The 16,184-nt window shown below is 44.4% G+C and overlaps 1 protein-coding gene across 2 annotated transcripts in view; it reads right to left on the reverse strand.

The window, feature by feature from the left end:
- PCLO (piccolo presynaptic cytomatrix protein) overlaps nt 1–14,725 on the reverse strand; it is a 96,928-nt gene extending 82,203 nt beyond the window's left edge. The window contains exon 1 of one of the 2 annotated variants that reach the window (XM_087969180.1): nt 13,577–14,725. In XM_087969180.1, coding sequence (XP_087825306.1) covers nt 13,577–14,590 — 1,014 coding nt within the window. In that variant the 5' untranslated portion in view covers nt 14,591–14,725. Of the gene's footprint in view, nt 1–3,171; nt 3,757–13,576 lie in introns of those variants that run through there. The other variant, XM_087969181.1, reaches the window with a different exon arrangement.
- Nucleotides 14,726–16,184: the final 1,459 nt, after the last annotated feature.

Genomic DNA, 16,184 nt, shown 5'->3' on the forward strand with positions numbered 1-16,184 from the left:
TTAACAAACAAGCAGGTTTCTTCAGATTGTGTGATGGAATCTGCACCTGCAGGAGCACTCTCTGTGTGTGTGTGTGTGTTGGGGTGGGCAGAGGGAGTTTTAGCAATGCAGAGCTTTCCCAGAAAGAGGCCCGGGTGAAGAGCTTCCCTAGTAGTCCTGAGCTGCACGAGAGACAGAGGAAGAGGTGCAGGGTAGCCACACCCTAGAAACGCTCAGGATCTGTCTAGTAGGTGAGAAGGCTCGGCTCCAGTGGGCCAAGATTCTGTCCGTTAGGGGTAATAAAGAAGTCAAAGGATTGGACTCAACCGGATCTCTCCATCTCATCGCTGGGCCTGACCCTGACAGGCTGCATCCACCCTAAGCTCCCTAGAGGCCCTTCCTTGGCCATGGAACTCAGCCAGGGACGGAGCCAGAGGAAAGCCAGAGGGAGCTGCAGAGGTTGCTGCCCTGTCCATCCGAAGCCCTGGTGGCCCTTGGGGGAGAGGGAGGCTGAGGCCTTGGGTTGGATCGTGCACATGTGACCCTCTCACAAAGGCCGTTATTTCCCAGGGTTTACGGAGGAGCCGAGATTCGGCTGGAAAGACATTAAATGCATCCACTCTCCAAGCCCGCCTTGCGGCACAAATACAAATTGTGAATTTCTGGTCTTCTGATTGAGACCCCGAGAGGCCAGCAGCTGCATCCACATGTGTAATTCAGAAGATTTGAGCATGAAAGTTCCATACCCCTCTTCCTTCCTTCCTTCCTTCCTTCCTTCCTTCCTTCCTTCCTTCCTTCCTTCCTTCCTTCCTTCCTTCCTTCCTTCCTTCCTTCCTTCCTTCCTTCCTTCCTGGCGCCGAGAGCGCAGGAAAGGCACAAGCTCAGCCCAGAGGTAGGCCAGGATCAATTCTATTGCACTGTCAGGGTATCGTTTGAGGAAGGCTTCCTTCCACTTCAGTCACAGCCAAAAAGGGCCCTTGTTACACAGTGTTATATCGCATTCGGTAAAACATAAAAGGATCAATTTGACACACTTTAAATATGACCATATTCTAAATCCACATAGATCCTGCCCCATTCTTCAAACTGTTTCATACCACTTTATGGGGAAAAAAATCTTCTTCGCAGCTTTGTCTAAATTACATTGAATCAAATTTTCAAATTTGCATTTAAAATCCCTAGCAAGGATTTCAACTTTTTCAGTCCAATATGTCAATTCATCAAGGTGTGCATTCTGTTAACATAGATCCTGTCTATGGTTTCCTTGCCAAGAGAGGCTGGAGAAAATAGCTGCAAACTTTCTTTCATTCCTGGTGGTCTTTAGTTTGCCTGTTCTAAAAATAAACCAGATTATTTGGGCTGCGAGTCTATAGAAGCCTAATTAAAGAATACTAATACCTTCATTTATGTAATCATCGGCTATTTATTCTTCACTTATTCTTAAGCAAAAATAAAACCAGTTTTCTTTGTTATCAGCTATAATCTAAATCAGCTTTATGTTGAGGAATATTAGTCCTTTCCCTGCAGAGACTGTTCTCCTTGAAAATATTCCTGTTAATTAATGAGATTAATGAGAGCCTGAAAGATGGCTTCTTGATTTCGTAGCTTGAGCCAGACATAATGATACAACTGGCCATATAAAAAGACATCAAATGGCAAGGAAGAGGAGGAGGAGGGCTGTCCTGTTTATTTGGAAGAGAGAGTGAGAAATGAAAAAATATATATCCAGGAAAAGACCATTGCAAATCACTGGTGGCCTTTGGGATGAGAATTTCCAGCACCAAGTGATGATGTAGTTGCAAATGGTGGTGACCTGTGACCTCCATTTATTACTTATGCTTCATACTTCCTAACTGCTCATCTTCCTCCCCACATCAGTTAGCAAAGGGAATCCTGGCAGTCCCTGTTGGCTTCATTAAGTGAGGACCACACTCGCCATTTAGTGAGGATCTCTTGTGGCTGTGACATGCAAAGAGACCCTGAAACTGTACCCAAGCAACCAGGCGAAGGCTATGCCCTATAGGCAGGTGCCGTGGGCAGATAGTAGGAAATGTGGACAGGTGAGCAGTGTGGAGTACTGGCAGGCAGGTAGGTGCCGGGGGGGCGGTGTCTTCACACATCCCAGGAGAAACGGTGCCTGGGGGTGGGGAGAAGAGCGATGTGCAGGAACGACTCGCAACTTCCTGGCAGTTCCCCTATTGACTTGGCTCGTGGGAAGCTCCCAAACGGCAGTCAGGTGACTGTGTTGTAATTGCAAATCGGTTGCCAAGAGCACCTGAATTGCAACCATGTGATGGTGGGGATGCTGAGCTGTACAACTCTGAGGGTGGATTGTAAATCCCCCCGGCCGCCATTCAGCCTTGCATTGTCCTGGGTGACTGTGGAATAAGCATTTGCAGTGTGAGGACTGTGAGGCCTGAATTTTTATACTGTTGTCAAGAAAATGGCAAAGGTGTGCCCTGCAGGACACCAGAGATTTGAAAAAGATTTTAACTTCTATTGTCTATATTACAATGTCTCCTTTTGTTTTCAAAGATTAAATTTTATATTGTCAGCTTTAAACGTGGAAGAGAACTCAAAGCTGAAATAAAACAAGTGAATGGTTATTGAGGATTATACTTCATTGGCACCTCTGTGGAGATGCACGCAAGGAATTAGAGCAGAACTCAACCTAGAAGTCAGCCAATCTCACCTTTCTTTTGCAAAATTTGTACACTGACTTTGACTGAATTGCCACCCCCCACCCCCCACCCCATCAGAAGTGCTCTCACTGCTCAAAGTCAGAGGTGTTTTTCGTTCGGAGGCAGACTATCCCCATGAAAACCATGACAAAAAGAAATACCTCAAGAACTAACCAGTGTGGTAAATATGCAAAGAAAGTACACATTTAATGTGCAGTTAAAACCAACACGCATGAAATGAAGGTGCTTAATCTAGGAAGATATATCATAGACTATAAACTGTGATTATATATAAAGCACCAGCATTTTATTCCAGGGCAATGGATTTCTTAAAACTTGCTCCATTGTTCAAATACAAGAGTAGTAAAGGGGATGAAGCTTTTAACCAAGCCACCCGAGTCTCGCCTTTCTCAGACTAGGAAGGGGTCAAACAACCGATATGCAAGGACTGCGGGGGGAGGATCAACGGACCACCACCACACTGCAGGAGAACAGAGCTGCGCCTACCTACCTCTGTGATGTGGGGTGTTGGATTAAATCCACAGAGGCTGCACACCACAGTCCTGCACTCTGTGCACCTGTTGTAATTTGGAGGGTCTGCAGACCCCACATTCAGCCCAGTTTTGCAGAGAGGACACAGGGAGGCCGGCGGGGGCCCTTGGGGTGCTTCTGGTGGCCCCGGCCTCTTTTCTCTGCCAGCTCCACCAGGCGCCTGGGAGGAGACCTGGGCAGGCAACGGCTTCCTCTGGGCCTCCGCCTGGCCGGCTTCCTTTTCTGCCACAGGAGGCTTTGCTTCCTTCTTTGCAGGCGCCGCCTTCGGAGATGGGGGAGGGGGTCTTTTTCAAGGCAGGGGAGGGGCCTGCTTGGAGGGGGTCGAAGGGGCAGGTCCGGGTGCCTGAGCTCCTGGCTGGCCTGCCGGGGTGATCAAATTGGAAGCCTGGCTGAAAATCGAAGCCCCGAATCCAAACAGCTTCCCAGTCACCGTTTCCGGAGGGGCTGCGGGAAGCGACTTGGGAGCATCGCCGCCTCCTCCTGCGGGAAGAAGGCCGAAACGCTTGGCTTGCTCCGGTGCTTTCGGAGGCAGTTGGGCCTGGACCTGAGGTCGGGCTTGGCTGGGCTTCGCGCCCAAAGAGGCTTGTGGCCCTTTTGGAGTCGGCTTGGCATCTGGTTTGGGATTCACCTGGGGCTGGATTTTCATGGAAGGCTCTCTGACTCCTGCTGCTCCAGCTTCCTTTTGGACGTTCGCATTTAAATCGGCCCCAAGCGGAGAACTGAGTTTTGTTTCAGGCTTTTGAGAAGACCCTTGAGCTAAAGTTCTGCAGTCTGGGGCGGCCATTTGATCCACGGGCGACTGTTGGTCCTGGGGCAGCCGGTCGTCTTCTGACCTCGGAAGGGGCTCCGCTTTGGGTTCAGTGAGTAAAGGCCGGGTGCCCTTTGGTTTGGGGTCCAGTTGTGAAGGTTTCGTTGTGGCCTTGCTTGGGCCTTTCTGAAGAGCAGGTTGCTTCTGTTTATCCTCGCTTCCTGACAGCTTGGCCTGGCTGGGCTTCAGGGTGGATCCTGCCAGCTTGGGTTCAGCAGGAAGAGCCTCTGGTTTTGTAGGAGAAGGCCTGGGCAGAGCAGGCTGCTTTGCTTGCGCTGGGGGCTGTTTCTGCTCCAAGGACCTGGTCGCTTCGTGTTTTAGAGCCGTTTCTTTCTTCTTCGTTGCTGGCTGCGGTTGGGAAGCTGCTTTGGCTGGAGTTTCTTGCTTGGGTCCTGAAGGTCCAGAGCTGTGAGCAGGAGCTAAGTCCCCCCCTAAAGCTCTTTGCATCTGGCAGGTTAAACACAACCATTCTTTAACCTGTATGCATAATTAAAAAAACAAAAAAGACATCAAAACAGAATTATATCCTTGGTACCAAAAGATTCACTTTACATTATTTGGAAGGGTTCACAGGGGTTTTTCTTTGCTTTCTTACTACTTTTTAGTTTCCCTTCTTAAATTTCCAGCTCCATTTCAATAAAAGAGTTTGCTCACAACAAATCCTTTGACTCAGCTACTTTATGATATCTTACCATTTCTGATCTGTTTTCTAAATCACGTCTTTAAAACCACCAAAACTACATTTAAATTATTACCTTGTTATATTTGTGCTGGTTGATTGCAAACACATGGTCTGTATTAACTTATTTTTGGTGGAGACAGAATCATTTGGAATCATTTTTTAGGTAAAAGTGGTTTGAAGAAAACGTTTTATTGTTATGATTGGAAAATAATAACAACCTTTCAATTCCGCTGTTGGTGTACCATCCATAGTTGGAGTCAAGGCTTTTAAGGTTATTATGAGATTTAAGATGGCTTCACCTGCTTTTGAGTTCCTCTGGCCAGAGAAGTTCCTAAGGGGACAACGTGGCTGGCAAGCGGGGACTCAGAGGAAGGGCTACGCAAAGGCAGAAGGAACTCTGGCTGAAGGGAAACAGGATATTTAAACAACTGCCACGTAAAGGGAAGAGTTGATTTGCTTCGACTAAAGAGGCTCATTGAGATGCGTTGAAACGAAGGGGCAGTGCATGCAAACAGAAATTAGGAGGCAATTTCTGACTTTATGCACCGTCAACCAGGTGGCCTCAAGAAAGACTGAATAGCAATCTGTCTGAAATGCTTTAGCATCGTAAATCAGTGGGTTGGACTTCCAGTTATACTTTTACTTTTATTTTTATTAATGCTTCTGATCATGTAATAATGTTAATTTTCTTTATTAGAGACCACTGGAGTACAGAAATGTATGTAACAAATGAGAAACGGATTCAGTTCCCATTGTTAGGTACCATGTTTATCACAAAACACTGGAAAATTGTATCCATTGTACTTTCAATAGATCCCTAGGTTCTTGAATCCCTAGCAAAGAATTTCAAAGAAAAAAAACTATATTTAGAGATAAATATATTGAAACTTTGTCATAATTTCTTAGCTATATTAACCATATTTTATCAAAAAGATTTCAAACCAAAAATACCAAATACGATTATTTATAATTTTTCTGTTTCTGATTAAGTATTCACATATGTATTCATGCACGCATAGATTTGCGGATATCCATTAATCTTTCACTCTGACTGGGCAGATAGATAGAAGCATGACAGAAATTTTATAAATATATTTAACAATAAACAAAGAGCAGAAAGGTGAAGTCCAAAGCAGTTTCTTGAATTATTTATTTGCATGCACAACTCTAGATAGGCCTCAACTCAATGCCAGGACCTATTATCTCTTTACCTCCACAGTTAATACCCTGTGTATACAAGATCCATGGGATCTAGAGCTCCCACAGACCAGCAGTTTCCTAGTAATTATTCATTCAAGATAAATGATGTAACTAGATTATATTCATCCGGTTTGGCATTTCCACAACCCTTCAAAGGGCAGGTGGAGATTGGCAGGCAGAGGGAGAAATCGGATGTGATTATCCTTTTTAGATGTGAGGGTGAAGATAAATGAACCCGGCGTAGGTCAGCAGTAGCCTTGTGAAGCTTGTAATGTTTACTTAGGCAGTGGGATATTCAGCACTCAGAAGAATCTGTCTGCAATTGGAGAATCCCTAAGTTTTCGGTTCATTAGGTAGAGCTTTGTAGTTACAGCATTCCAAGAAACCCCCGTGGACGAAATTAGGCCTTGATACCACAGTTGTTTATAGCAATTCAGCCTAGCCAAGGAGACCTGCCTTATACTATTTAAAATGTTATCCTTTTGCAACGTTACTTAATTTATACATTTCACGTGGCAGCATGCTCTACTGGCTAAGGGGGCAGAAATGTCCACATCAAGTAGCTTTTCCATATTACTCACTCACTGAAACTTAAGCTAGACGCAATGCTTCATTTTTTGAAGCCCTGCAGCATCTGTTTCTGATTTTTAAATGAACTTGTAAGAAAGTTAGTAGTTTAATACGCATTAGAAACTTGTAAGTAAAGCAGGATTGATTCAAGATTTGGGACATCAGCATCATAGAAAAATCCCGCTAAACTCTTCACTTTTGGCATATAATTTCTTTCAAATACTTCTGTAGGAGAACTGAAGAGTTCAAATTCTAAAGATTATTGAAGCAAAATGCATTATCGTAACATTGTTTATACGCATAAGCACCGTGTGGCCCTAATATACATCATATATAATAGACATCAGTTGAAGTATTTTATGTATGTATGAGGCTAGCTGAACTCCCATTAGGCTACCTACCACAACAGGTAAGTGCTTGAACAGGTTCTAACCAAGAAAGCATCACTTCTCGTCTCTTCTTGTCACCTGAGTGTATTACCCTCTTGCAGGTAGAAGATTGGGGGGGGGGGGAAACTAATCAGAGTATGTACCAAATATAGTGCCAAAGGACATTTATCTTCTGTACTGTCAGATTAAAGTATACTATTATGGCCTTCTGAGAGAGGATTAGCCTGTCTGACCTAAAATGGAATCAGCCACACTTCCTGCCAGTGTTTTCCGTAGAAAACATCTCAAATCATGTGACTCTGTTACACCAGCAAATCGTGGTTGCCAGGCAACATTAATGCGGGTGCTGATGAAGATCTGAATTTGCTATCTTTAGGGATGCAGATCTGAGGTGCAATTTGCTTGGGTGAAGAAAACTGATGAGAACGTTTGATAGCGATGATACAAATACACAGAGATCCTTTAAGAGATTTGTTTGAAATAATGAACTGATCAAACAGAAATAAAAATGGTTTGAGATGTGAGACTCTTGGCAAGAGATTGGCTGCCCCTAACGAAATCTGGGAAAGATGTGTTTGTAAGGGGTTGGTTTTAAGAGCTTTAATTTGGAGGCTGCGCAAGAAGGGCAAGAGAGCCCAAGAAACGGTGAACCACCAATGAGTCTTAGAAAGGGACTTGGAGGCCCATTTGGGATGAGAAGGAATCCCACAATGATCAAGGAAATGCAGGAAAGGATGGGCCATCCGAGACGGCCACGGGTTCCGCTGCCTCTACAGAACCGCTCCGCATAGCCAGAACAAACAGCTAGAAGACTCAGTAATGGAAGACAGGATTTCTTTCATAGACATTACCAAAACCTGTTCAGGTGAAACTCATGGATAGAACGCAGGGATTCAAGGATGCCCTTAATTCAAAAGGAAGAGGCCAGCCAAAATGGGGTACGCAGCAGCCGCAGGTTGATAAGACTAGGTCTTCGCCAGAGTTGAGTGCAGGAGACGTATTGCACGGCAGACCAGAGAAATTAGCGAGAGGACAACTGTTGTGAGGAAGAGCAAAATGCTGACAAGGGCTAGGAGTGTTTTGTTGGATCTGTGTATTTTTGGTGTTATAGTTAAATGTTACGTTCAGATAAAGAGATATTACTGACAAATAGATTTCCTTTTAAATTCTCTTCTGTTTTAAATGCATGACTCATTAAAGTACTTTTTGCTAACACATTAGCCAAAATTTTACTTATATGCAGGTAGATGAACAGATAAATTTTCTTTTACAAAGATAATCCTCCTGCAGGGCTCTATGGACATATTACATGCAAACACCTAGTATGAACCTTGAAAGAAAGAAGTATCTGATGTATAAACAACTCAACAAACTTAGGCATGGATATACAAAGGTAGTACTTGAACTGTGTAAAATTAAGAGTGGGGAAAAAGTAGAGCCAGATAACAGGACCTTATCCAACTTTACAGAAAAATGCACAGTATATCCAAAAAAAATTGGAAGAGATCCCCAAACAATACAGCTAGAAAATGTTGAATTTAATATTACTTCCACCCTAGAAAAAAAGCCAGATTGTTTATCCCCTCCTATTACAGTTTAATACCTGACAGGTTTTTTTTAGAATTTCAGGTTTCATTTCTGGAAACCACTGTGATGACCTTGAGCAAGCCGCATCAATGACAGGCCATCGTGATTTTTAAGGAAACATAATGGTATCTCAAAATTCTACTAAAATTAAAGTTTAAAATTGTATGGGCAAGGAAAAATAGGGACTGCTATATTTAAATTTTGTAAGTGCCTATATGTACATGAAATATATATTTGCTTCAAGGTGCTGGTTGTCACCTTTAAAGCACTCCATGGCTTGGGATCAGGTTGTCTGAGGGACCGTCTCTTGCCGGTCACATCTACCCAACCCACCAGAGCGGGGAGGCAAGGAATGTTGCAGGTCTCATCCCCTCATCCCTGGTGGGACCCAGAAGAAGGGCCTTCTCCGTGGTGGCTCCCTCTCTCTGGAATATCATCCCCCCAGAGATTAGAATGCCTCCCCTCTAGCATTCTTCCGGAAGGCGCTGAAGACCTGGTTCTGCCAGTGGGTCTGGGGAACCCAGAGCAGGATGGAGCCCATCAAAGGGCAAGTTTGAATGTGTGTTTTCACTGAGGAGGGTAGGTGGGGTTATTATTTTTATTTCTTTTACATGGTGTTTTATATTCTTGTAAGTCTCCTTGTGTCATCATGTGCAAGTAGGTGGCAATATACATTTTCTATATATATATTCTATATTCTATATTCTATATTTATATTCTATATTCTATATTCTATATATATATATTATATATTCTATATATATTCTATATTCTATATTCTATATTCTATATATATATGTGTGTGTGTGTGTGTATAATTTCTTAAGTTTTTGCGGGTATTTATATATATGGTATTCAGCTTTGTTCGGGTGTTTTCCCACGTTATTATAATTGTGCTTTTAAAGTTGTAGCAACGTTTCGGCAGAATCTCATCTTCCATCATCAGACTTCTGTACTGTGTTCGTCTGTGAATCAGACTTTCACAGCTGTTTCTGTTTTAAATTTGGTGCTAGCCATCTGCTGTGCCAGAATGGTTTTTTCTTCATCCTGATTGGTTGGGAGTCTTGGTCTGCGTTTATTGGTCTTGGAGTTTGCTGTGTTCTGCTTGATTGGTGTTTCTAATATCTTCTGTCTGTTTTGTGGCTTTTTTGGTCTTGATTGGCTGGCAACATTGTGTTTCCTGTATTGGAGGCTTTTAGTGCGGCTTGGCTCTGAGTAAACAGACGTCTATAATTTATTAGGAAGCTAGGGTTCATCTGGGTACCTGGTTGGGGTGTGTTTGAGCTGGTGGTATCAGGGGGAGTCTGTTTGTGCCCAGGTGTTTGCCTGGCTTGTGGTGTGGAGATTTTTTTGTTTGAGAGTGCAGGCTTCCAGATAATTGACAGTCTGTTGGAGTCATCTCTTCTATTCAAGCTTTCAGGTCTTTTTTCAATCTCTATGGTTTCTCTGATAATTCTGTAGCTGGGGTTTTCTATAGTGGCTAGGGTTTTGGTGCCATTGAAGTCGATGCTATGGCCTGTTCTGTCTCACCTGTAGCCACAAGGTGAGAGTCCAAATTTCCAAAGGAAAATACACAAACAGACAGGAACAGGAACGACAGAGTTAACTTCCTTTGGTTGAATCCGTCTTTGGCAGTTTTCCCAGAAGCTGCCTACCAAGTCTGATAACGAGCAGAACCATAAATCAGAGGCGAGCGCCACACAGAATAATTTGTCCGAACTGATAACTCAAATAAACAAGTTGACCCGAACAGGGATTCAGAGCTAACACGCCTCCTTATATTCCCTGAGGGGCGTGTCAGTCTCTTTTCTCAGTCTCTGATTTGACATTTCCTTTTACGTTGTATGTCACGTTTCTGCCTGCGTCTTTGCCTTGCATCAGACCAGCATTTCTCGGCTTGATCTTCAGCCAATGACTCCGGCACGCTCTCCTGATTATCTGCCGACACCTGAGGCACAATCAGGGAGGAAGATTCTGGGGAGGAAGACGACTCCGAAACTTCCAGCAAAGCAGGCTCAAATCTTAGAGCCAAGTCCTCCTCTTCCTCCTGACTCCCGTCTGTGTCATTCAACAAAGCAGGCTCAAACCTTAATGCCAGATCTTCCTCATCACTCGAGCCTATGTCTTCTGACAGAGCAGGTTCAAACCTCTGAGTCACAACAATGACCTGTGGCTTTCATGTGTTGGACTAGTGAGGAAGTGTGTTCCAGCTTTTTTACTGCATTTTTGTGTTCATCCAGGCGGATACTTATTCTTCCATTGGTCTGTCCAATGTATGTGGCAGGGCATGATGCACAGGGGACTTCATATATGCCTTGGTTTTCCAGGTCAATTTTATCTTTGGGGTTTCTTAGGATGGCTGCTATTTTTCTGTCTGTTTTGAAGGCAGTCTTGATGTGATGCCTGTGTAGTATCTTACTGATTTTGTCTGTAGTACCTCTTGTGTAGGGCAGGACAGCTGTTCCATAGGTCTGTTCATCTTCTAGGTCTCCATTATAGTGTGTTTTTGTGGATCAGGCCTGTGATTTTGCTTTTGTGGAAGCCGTTGGCTGTCAGTACTTTAGTCAGGGTGCATAGTTCAGTCTTTATGTGTGTCTTATCTGCCAGGCGTTTGGTTCTGGCAATTAGTGTTTTGGCCACGGAGTTTATCTGTGCTGGGTGGTGGTGGGATTGGGCATTGAGGTAGCGGTTGGTGTGTTTTTTCTTCTGGTATATGGTGTGTCCTAGTGTGCCAACTGTTTTTTTGTAGATTAGTACATCTAGGAATGGTAGTTGTTTGTTTGTTTCCGTTTCCATAGTGAATTTGATTTTGGGGTGTGTGCTGTTTAGGTGTGTTAGGAAATTGTTTAGGTTTTCTTCTCCATGGGGCCAAATAACAAATGTGTCATCAATGTATCTTAACGATAGTTTGGGTTTGTGGATGGCATGGGCTAGGGCTCTGGATTCGAATTGTTCCATGAACAGGTTTGCAATGATGGGTGACAGTGGTGATCCCATAGGGGCTCCTTCAATTTGCTTGTATCTTTGTCCTTTGTATATGAAATATGTGTTGGTTAAGCAGTGTTCTGCTAGTTCCATGAGGTGTTTGGGTGGTTGGTATTTATTTTTGATGGTTTCGAGAGTTTCTTTTATCGGGACGAGTGAATAGTGAAACCACGTCGAAACTTACAAGCAGATCTTCTTGTTCCATGTGTAGATCTTTGATCATTTCCAAGAGGTGGTATGAGTTTTGTATATGTGAAGCTGCTGCTTCAGCATGGGGCTGTAGCTGCTTTGCTAGGTATTTGGCTAGGTTTTGTAGTGGTGCTCCTCTGGAGCTGACTATGGGTCTGAGAGGTATGCCTTCTTTGTGTATTTTTGGGAGGCCGTATAGTTTGGGGCATCTGGAAGATTTTTCTCTTGGGATGATCGTCTGTTGGATCTCTTTGCTCATGTGGCTGGTTATAATTTTCTTCTTGGTTATTTTTTCCAGATATGTGGTTGGGTCCGTGTTTATGGGTTTGTAAAAAAAAGCACAATTATAATGACGTGGGAAAATACCCGGACAAAGCTGAATACCATACATATAAATACCCGCAAAAACTTAAGAAAACAACACACACACACACACACACACACACATACACACACTTGGTATTAAATTCAAAATGTTCCTTGCATATACATGCCATCAAGCACCTTGCACCAATGCTGGAGCCCCTGCTCCTCATAGAGCCCCTGTGTTCAGTGGGCACGCACAGATTCTTGACCACAGAATCTACGGAGAGCAGCTCAGGGGAAAGAAAGTTTCGTGATTCCATTGAAATAGTAGAAATAAAAATCCCGTTCAGATCACAGAGTGACACCTGCTTCCATGGCTGTCATTCTCACCGGACTCCCTTCAGAGAGCGTGCCTCCCCGCTGGATCAATTGAAGGCCCAGCGCTGAGGGAGGACTAGTAAGGAGGCAACGCCTGGGGTTGAGCCTCCGTATGCCTTTGCCTGGACTCCTTTCCCTGCGGACTCAGCGTCCCACCTCCTGTCCTCCTGTAGGGCTTTCTGCAGGGGACTCCTGCCACCGGAGCTTGCTGGTGAATGCAGAGGGACCCAAGAGAAAGGAATCCTAGGGCTGGCTCCTTCTTTGGCCCAGGGCAGGCATCCTCCAGCCATTCTGGACCAAGGGTTGTCCAGCCTGGAAAACCTCCAGGGACAGAGCATCCGCCGCCTTATGAGGCAGACTTTTCCATTGCTCAGGAGCTCCCACCCTCCTGAGCTTGGATCTCTCCCTTTTTCACCCACATATTCTATGTCAACTTCCTTTGATCAGATCTAATCTAGATACTTTGAGGCAGCAGACCCATTAAATTGTGCCCTATATTTCAAACTGGTCAGCTTTCAGCTTGGCTGAGTTATCATCAGCTGCTGCTTGGATAACATTTGTAATTGTTTTTCATTCTTATTTTTCTTCTGTCTTGTAAACTATTGTACAAGGAATCTAAGGTGGATAATGTAAGCCCAAAAGTAAACATGCCCTCTTGCTTAATGAAAGTGCATAATAGAGATCCTTATACCTGCACACGTCCTCTGGCCCTACATTCCCTTTGGGGTAGGCAATGCCAGGCAACCCAAAGAGGGAATTCCCATCAAATCCAGCTTAGGCCAAGGCTGCTTATGACGCCTCCTCATGTCTTTCTACCCTTCTGGTAATTAAAATTAAACTCAAATATGTCATTTGAATCATTATTGGGGAAACTGGGAATATTTAGAATCTATAACTTGTATGAATAAAGAAAGCAGTTGCCAAAGGAAAAATGCAACAGCTGCAGCAGCTTCCAAGTCAGATGGAACACCAAGGCCAGCGTGCCGAGCCAACCCATCCCAAGCGGCCGGAGAGGGTGTCCGGCTTCCTCTTGGAACGATCAGAGAAGAACAGCAATTCTGGGCAGTTTGTCACAATCAGTCTTGTTATGGAGAAACCCTGAAGCAGCTTCCATGGCATTCCAGAAACTTGCTGCTCATGGGGAGCAAACCAACAGCTGACAAATACCAATCGTATGCTGGTAAGTTCTCAACTTGTCTGAAATTAACTTACTTTCAATAATGTTTTTTTTTTAAATGAGACCATACATGTATATCTTAAATGTACTTACCTCTGTTATATGAGGATTAGGATCAAAGCCGCATAAACTGCAGACAACGGTTTGACACTGGGTGCAAGTGTTATAATTGGCCTTCTCAGGATCCTGCAGGAGGAGTTCGGTGGTTGTGCAAAGTGAGCATAAGGTGACCTTTGTGGCTTGTAATCCGGGTTGTGATGGAGCCACAGGTTGCTGCTGGGAAGGTCTGGACAGTGGAAGACCAGGTTTCGTAGGCCCCATCTGGGGCTGGACTTGTTGGGCGGGAGGCTTTGCGGGGAGCCCAGACTGCTGAGGGGGCTGCTTTCCAGGTCCTCCAGGCTGGGGGAGGGCTGCTTTTGTGGGACCGGTCAAACGTTGCAGTGGTGGCTCAGTGGACGCTGCTGGCTCGGCCTTCGTAGGCCATTCCGGCTGTTGAGCTTCCTGCTTAGGAGGAGCCGCTCCCTGCTGGGCAGCTGGTTTTCTGAAAGCAGGGGGCGGGGAGGCTGTTTTGCCCAGGCCCACACCAGGAGGCCTTTCAGCTCCTGGCTGCTGGGGGGAAGGTCTTGCAGGCCCCGTCCATTCTGGTTTTGGAAACTGGGACGAGGGTGGTCCTGGGTATGGTCCTGCTTCCACTGTGGTTTGGCCAGAGTGCAGTTTCTGGCTCTGCCTAGGCATTCCAGGAGGCAGTTGCTGCTGCTGCTGTGGTGGTGGCTGCGGCGCCTGCTTGGGAGGCGCTGCTTTTTGTGGGGCCGGTTTGACAGGCCCATGTTGTGGACCACTTGGCTTGGGAGATGAATGTGGCAGAGGCTGCTTGGAGAGCCCCCCTTGTGGTTCAGTTCTACCCTGTTCCTTTTGGGTGGGCTTTGCTTTCTTGGAGGCTTCATTTTGGTTTGTATCCGAGTCGGAGATGAAATCAAAAGGATTGAATTTATTTACAACTGATGTGACTGCACCAAATGGGTTGGCATCTGAGAGAAAGCTGGGCATCATAGTTGGCTTCTGATCCTCTTTTAAGTCAGTCTTTGATTTAGACTCTCTCAAACTCATGGACGATGTGCTTCTTCCAGGGACCCGTTGCTCCGTTTTCAGGGTATCAACTGTTTTGCTTTTAGTGAGCGTGGCAGGCCCAGGATCTGGAGGCTTGCCCTGGTGTGTGGGATGATCACTGCCATCAGGTGGGGCGGGTCTGTAAAGATATCATGATATAAGCAAAGTTAACCTCCGAGTATTAGAAACAAAAACCAGAAAATGAATTCAAGGTTTTAATTCAAATAAAGATGACCTTCCCATTTCCCATCCTTCACATGCGGAGGTCATTTTCCAAATTGAGAGGATAGGTGACAGGTGACAAGTAGGTGATGTAAAATTATATATGACATTTCCTGCTGGGGCTGATGAATTTTATTAGTGGCTATTGTTATATTTACTAGTTTCTGACTTTCACTATAGTATGTTTATGGACCAGCAAAAATCCAACCTGAGAAACTTCTCATCTTCAAAGAATCCTAGCATTGGAAGGAATCTTGAAGGTCTTAAGACCAGGAAAACCTCAGACCGTCCCAGGCCAACGGCTTTAAAATCTTCACTTCAAAATCCTCAGTGAATGAGACCCCATGACTTCAGAAGGCAGAGAAACTCTTCCACTATTTAAAAGCTCTTGAAGAGTGAAGCAAAGGGCTAAGCTGAATACCCACTTTGGACAATTTTTGTGTAACCTTTTACACAGGCATTACACACTGTTAAGATATGAATATATAATTCAAAAATCATATGAATCCCACCAACCAAGGACTGAAGTGGCTGAATAGTTTTAAGACCAGAAAGGATGGCCCATTTTTTTCAGGCTACATCTGACTGGATGGATGAGCATAATTTGTGCATGCCTATACTTCAGAAACTCAACATTGCACAAGGAATGTATCAAAAATGAAGCTTTTTATCTCCGAATAAAATGATAATAATGTACATAAAGCAAAAGTCAATAAAAGACTCAACTTTTAGTTCTAATATGTGTGCTGCCACTATTTTGGAAAAATGTCAGAGTGAAATTCTGTTCTCTTCAGCAGAGTTGGTGTTGGTGAATGGCTGAGATACATTTCTCTCTCTCTGAAGAATAGTTTGTTCCTTAACTCTTATTTTGAGTTATGTGTTTCAGTTTTCAGCATCAACTATTAAAAGTCCTGATGTCTACAGACATTATTCCCCGCTGCACATTAATTTTAAAAGTATGGTACTCATGACATTTAACCTATTAAAATTTCTCTGCTCTGCGAATAATAAAAATAAAGTGACCCTGCAACAATTTTTAATCAAGAGCTTCTTCAGGGCGTCGCGACGATACGGCATGCGATCTTGGAGGTCTGAGATCGCTGCCGATATCCTTGCTCCTGGACGGTCCAATCGGATCTAAACCACCCCGAAGAGATGGTGAATGTAAAGAGCGCATCCTGTCGATCCCAGGGATACCGCAAAGTCCCTGGTAGATCCAGGAGAAGCTCTTTTTGCCAGCGGCAAAGAGGCAGCCATTAAAGCTGCTGAAGTTGGGAGAGCTCCGAAACGAAAGAGAACGGAAAGAGAAAGTGTGCCGGTTTGGTGACAACTTTTTCTTTATTTTAAGATTTGAAAGGACACCCTAAGGAAA

The sequence above is a fragment of the Notechis scutatus genome, chromosome 6, assembly GCF_049901735.1.
Source record: "Notechis scutatus isolate UNSWTSFEM ecotype Mainland chromosome 6, rNotScu1.2, whole genome shotgun sequence".
Taxonomy (NCBI): domain Eukaryota; kingdom Metazoa; phylum Chordata; class Lepidosauria; order Squamata; family Elapidae; genus Notechis; species Notechis scutatus.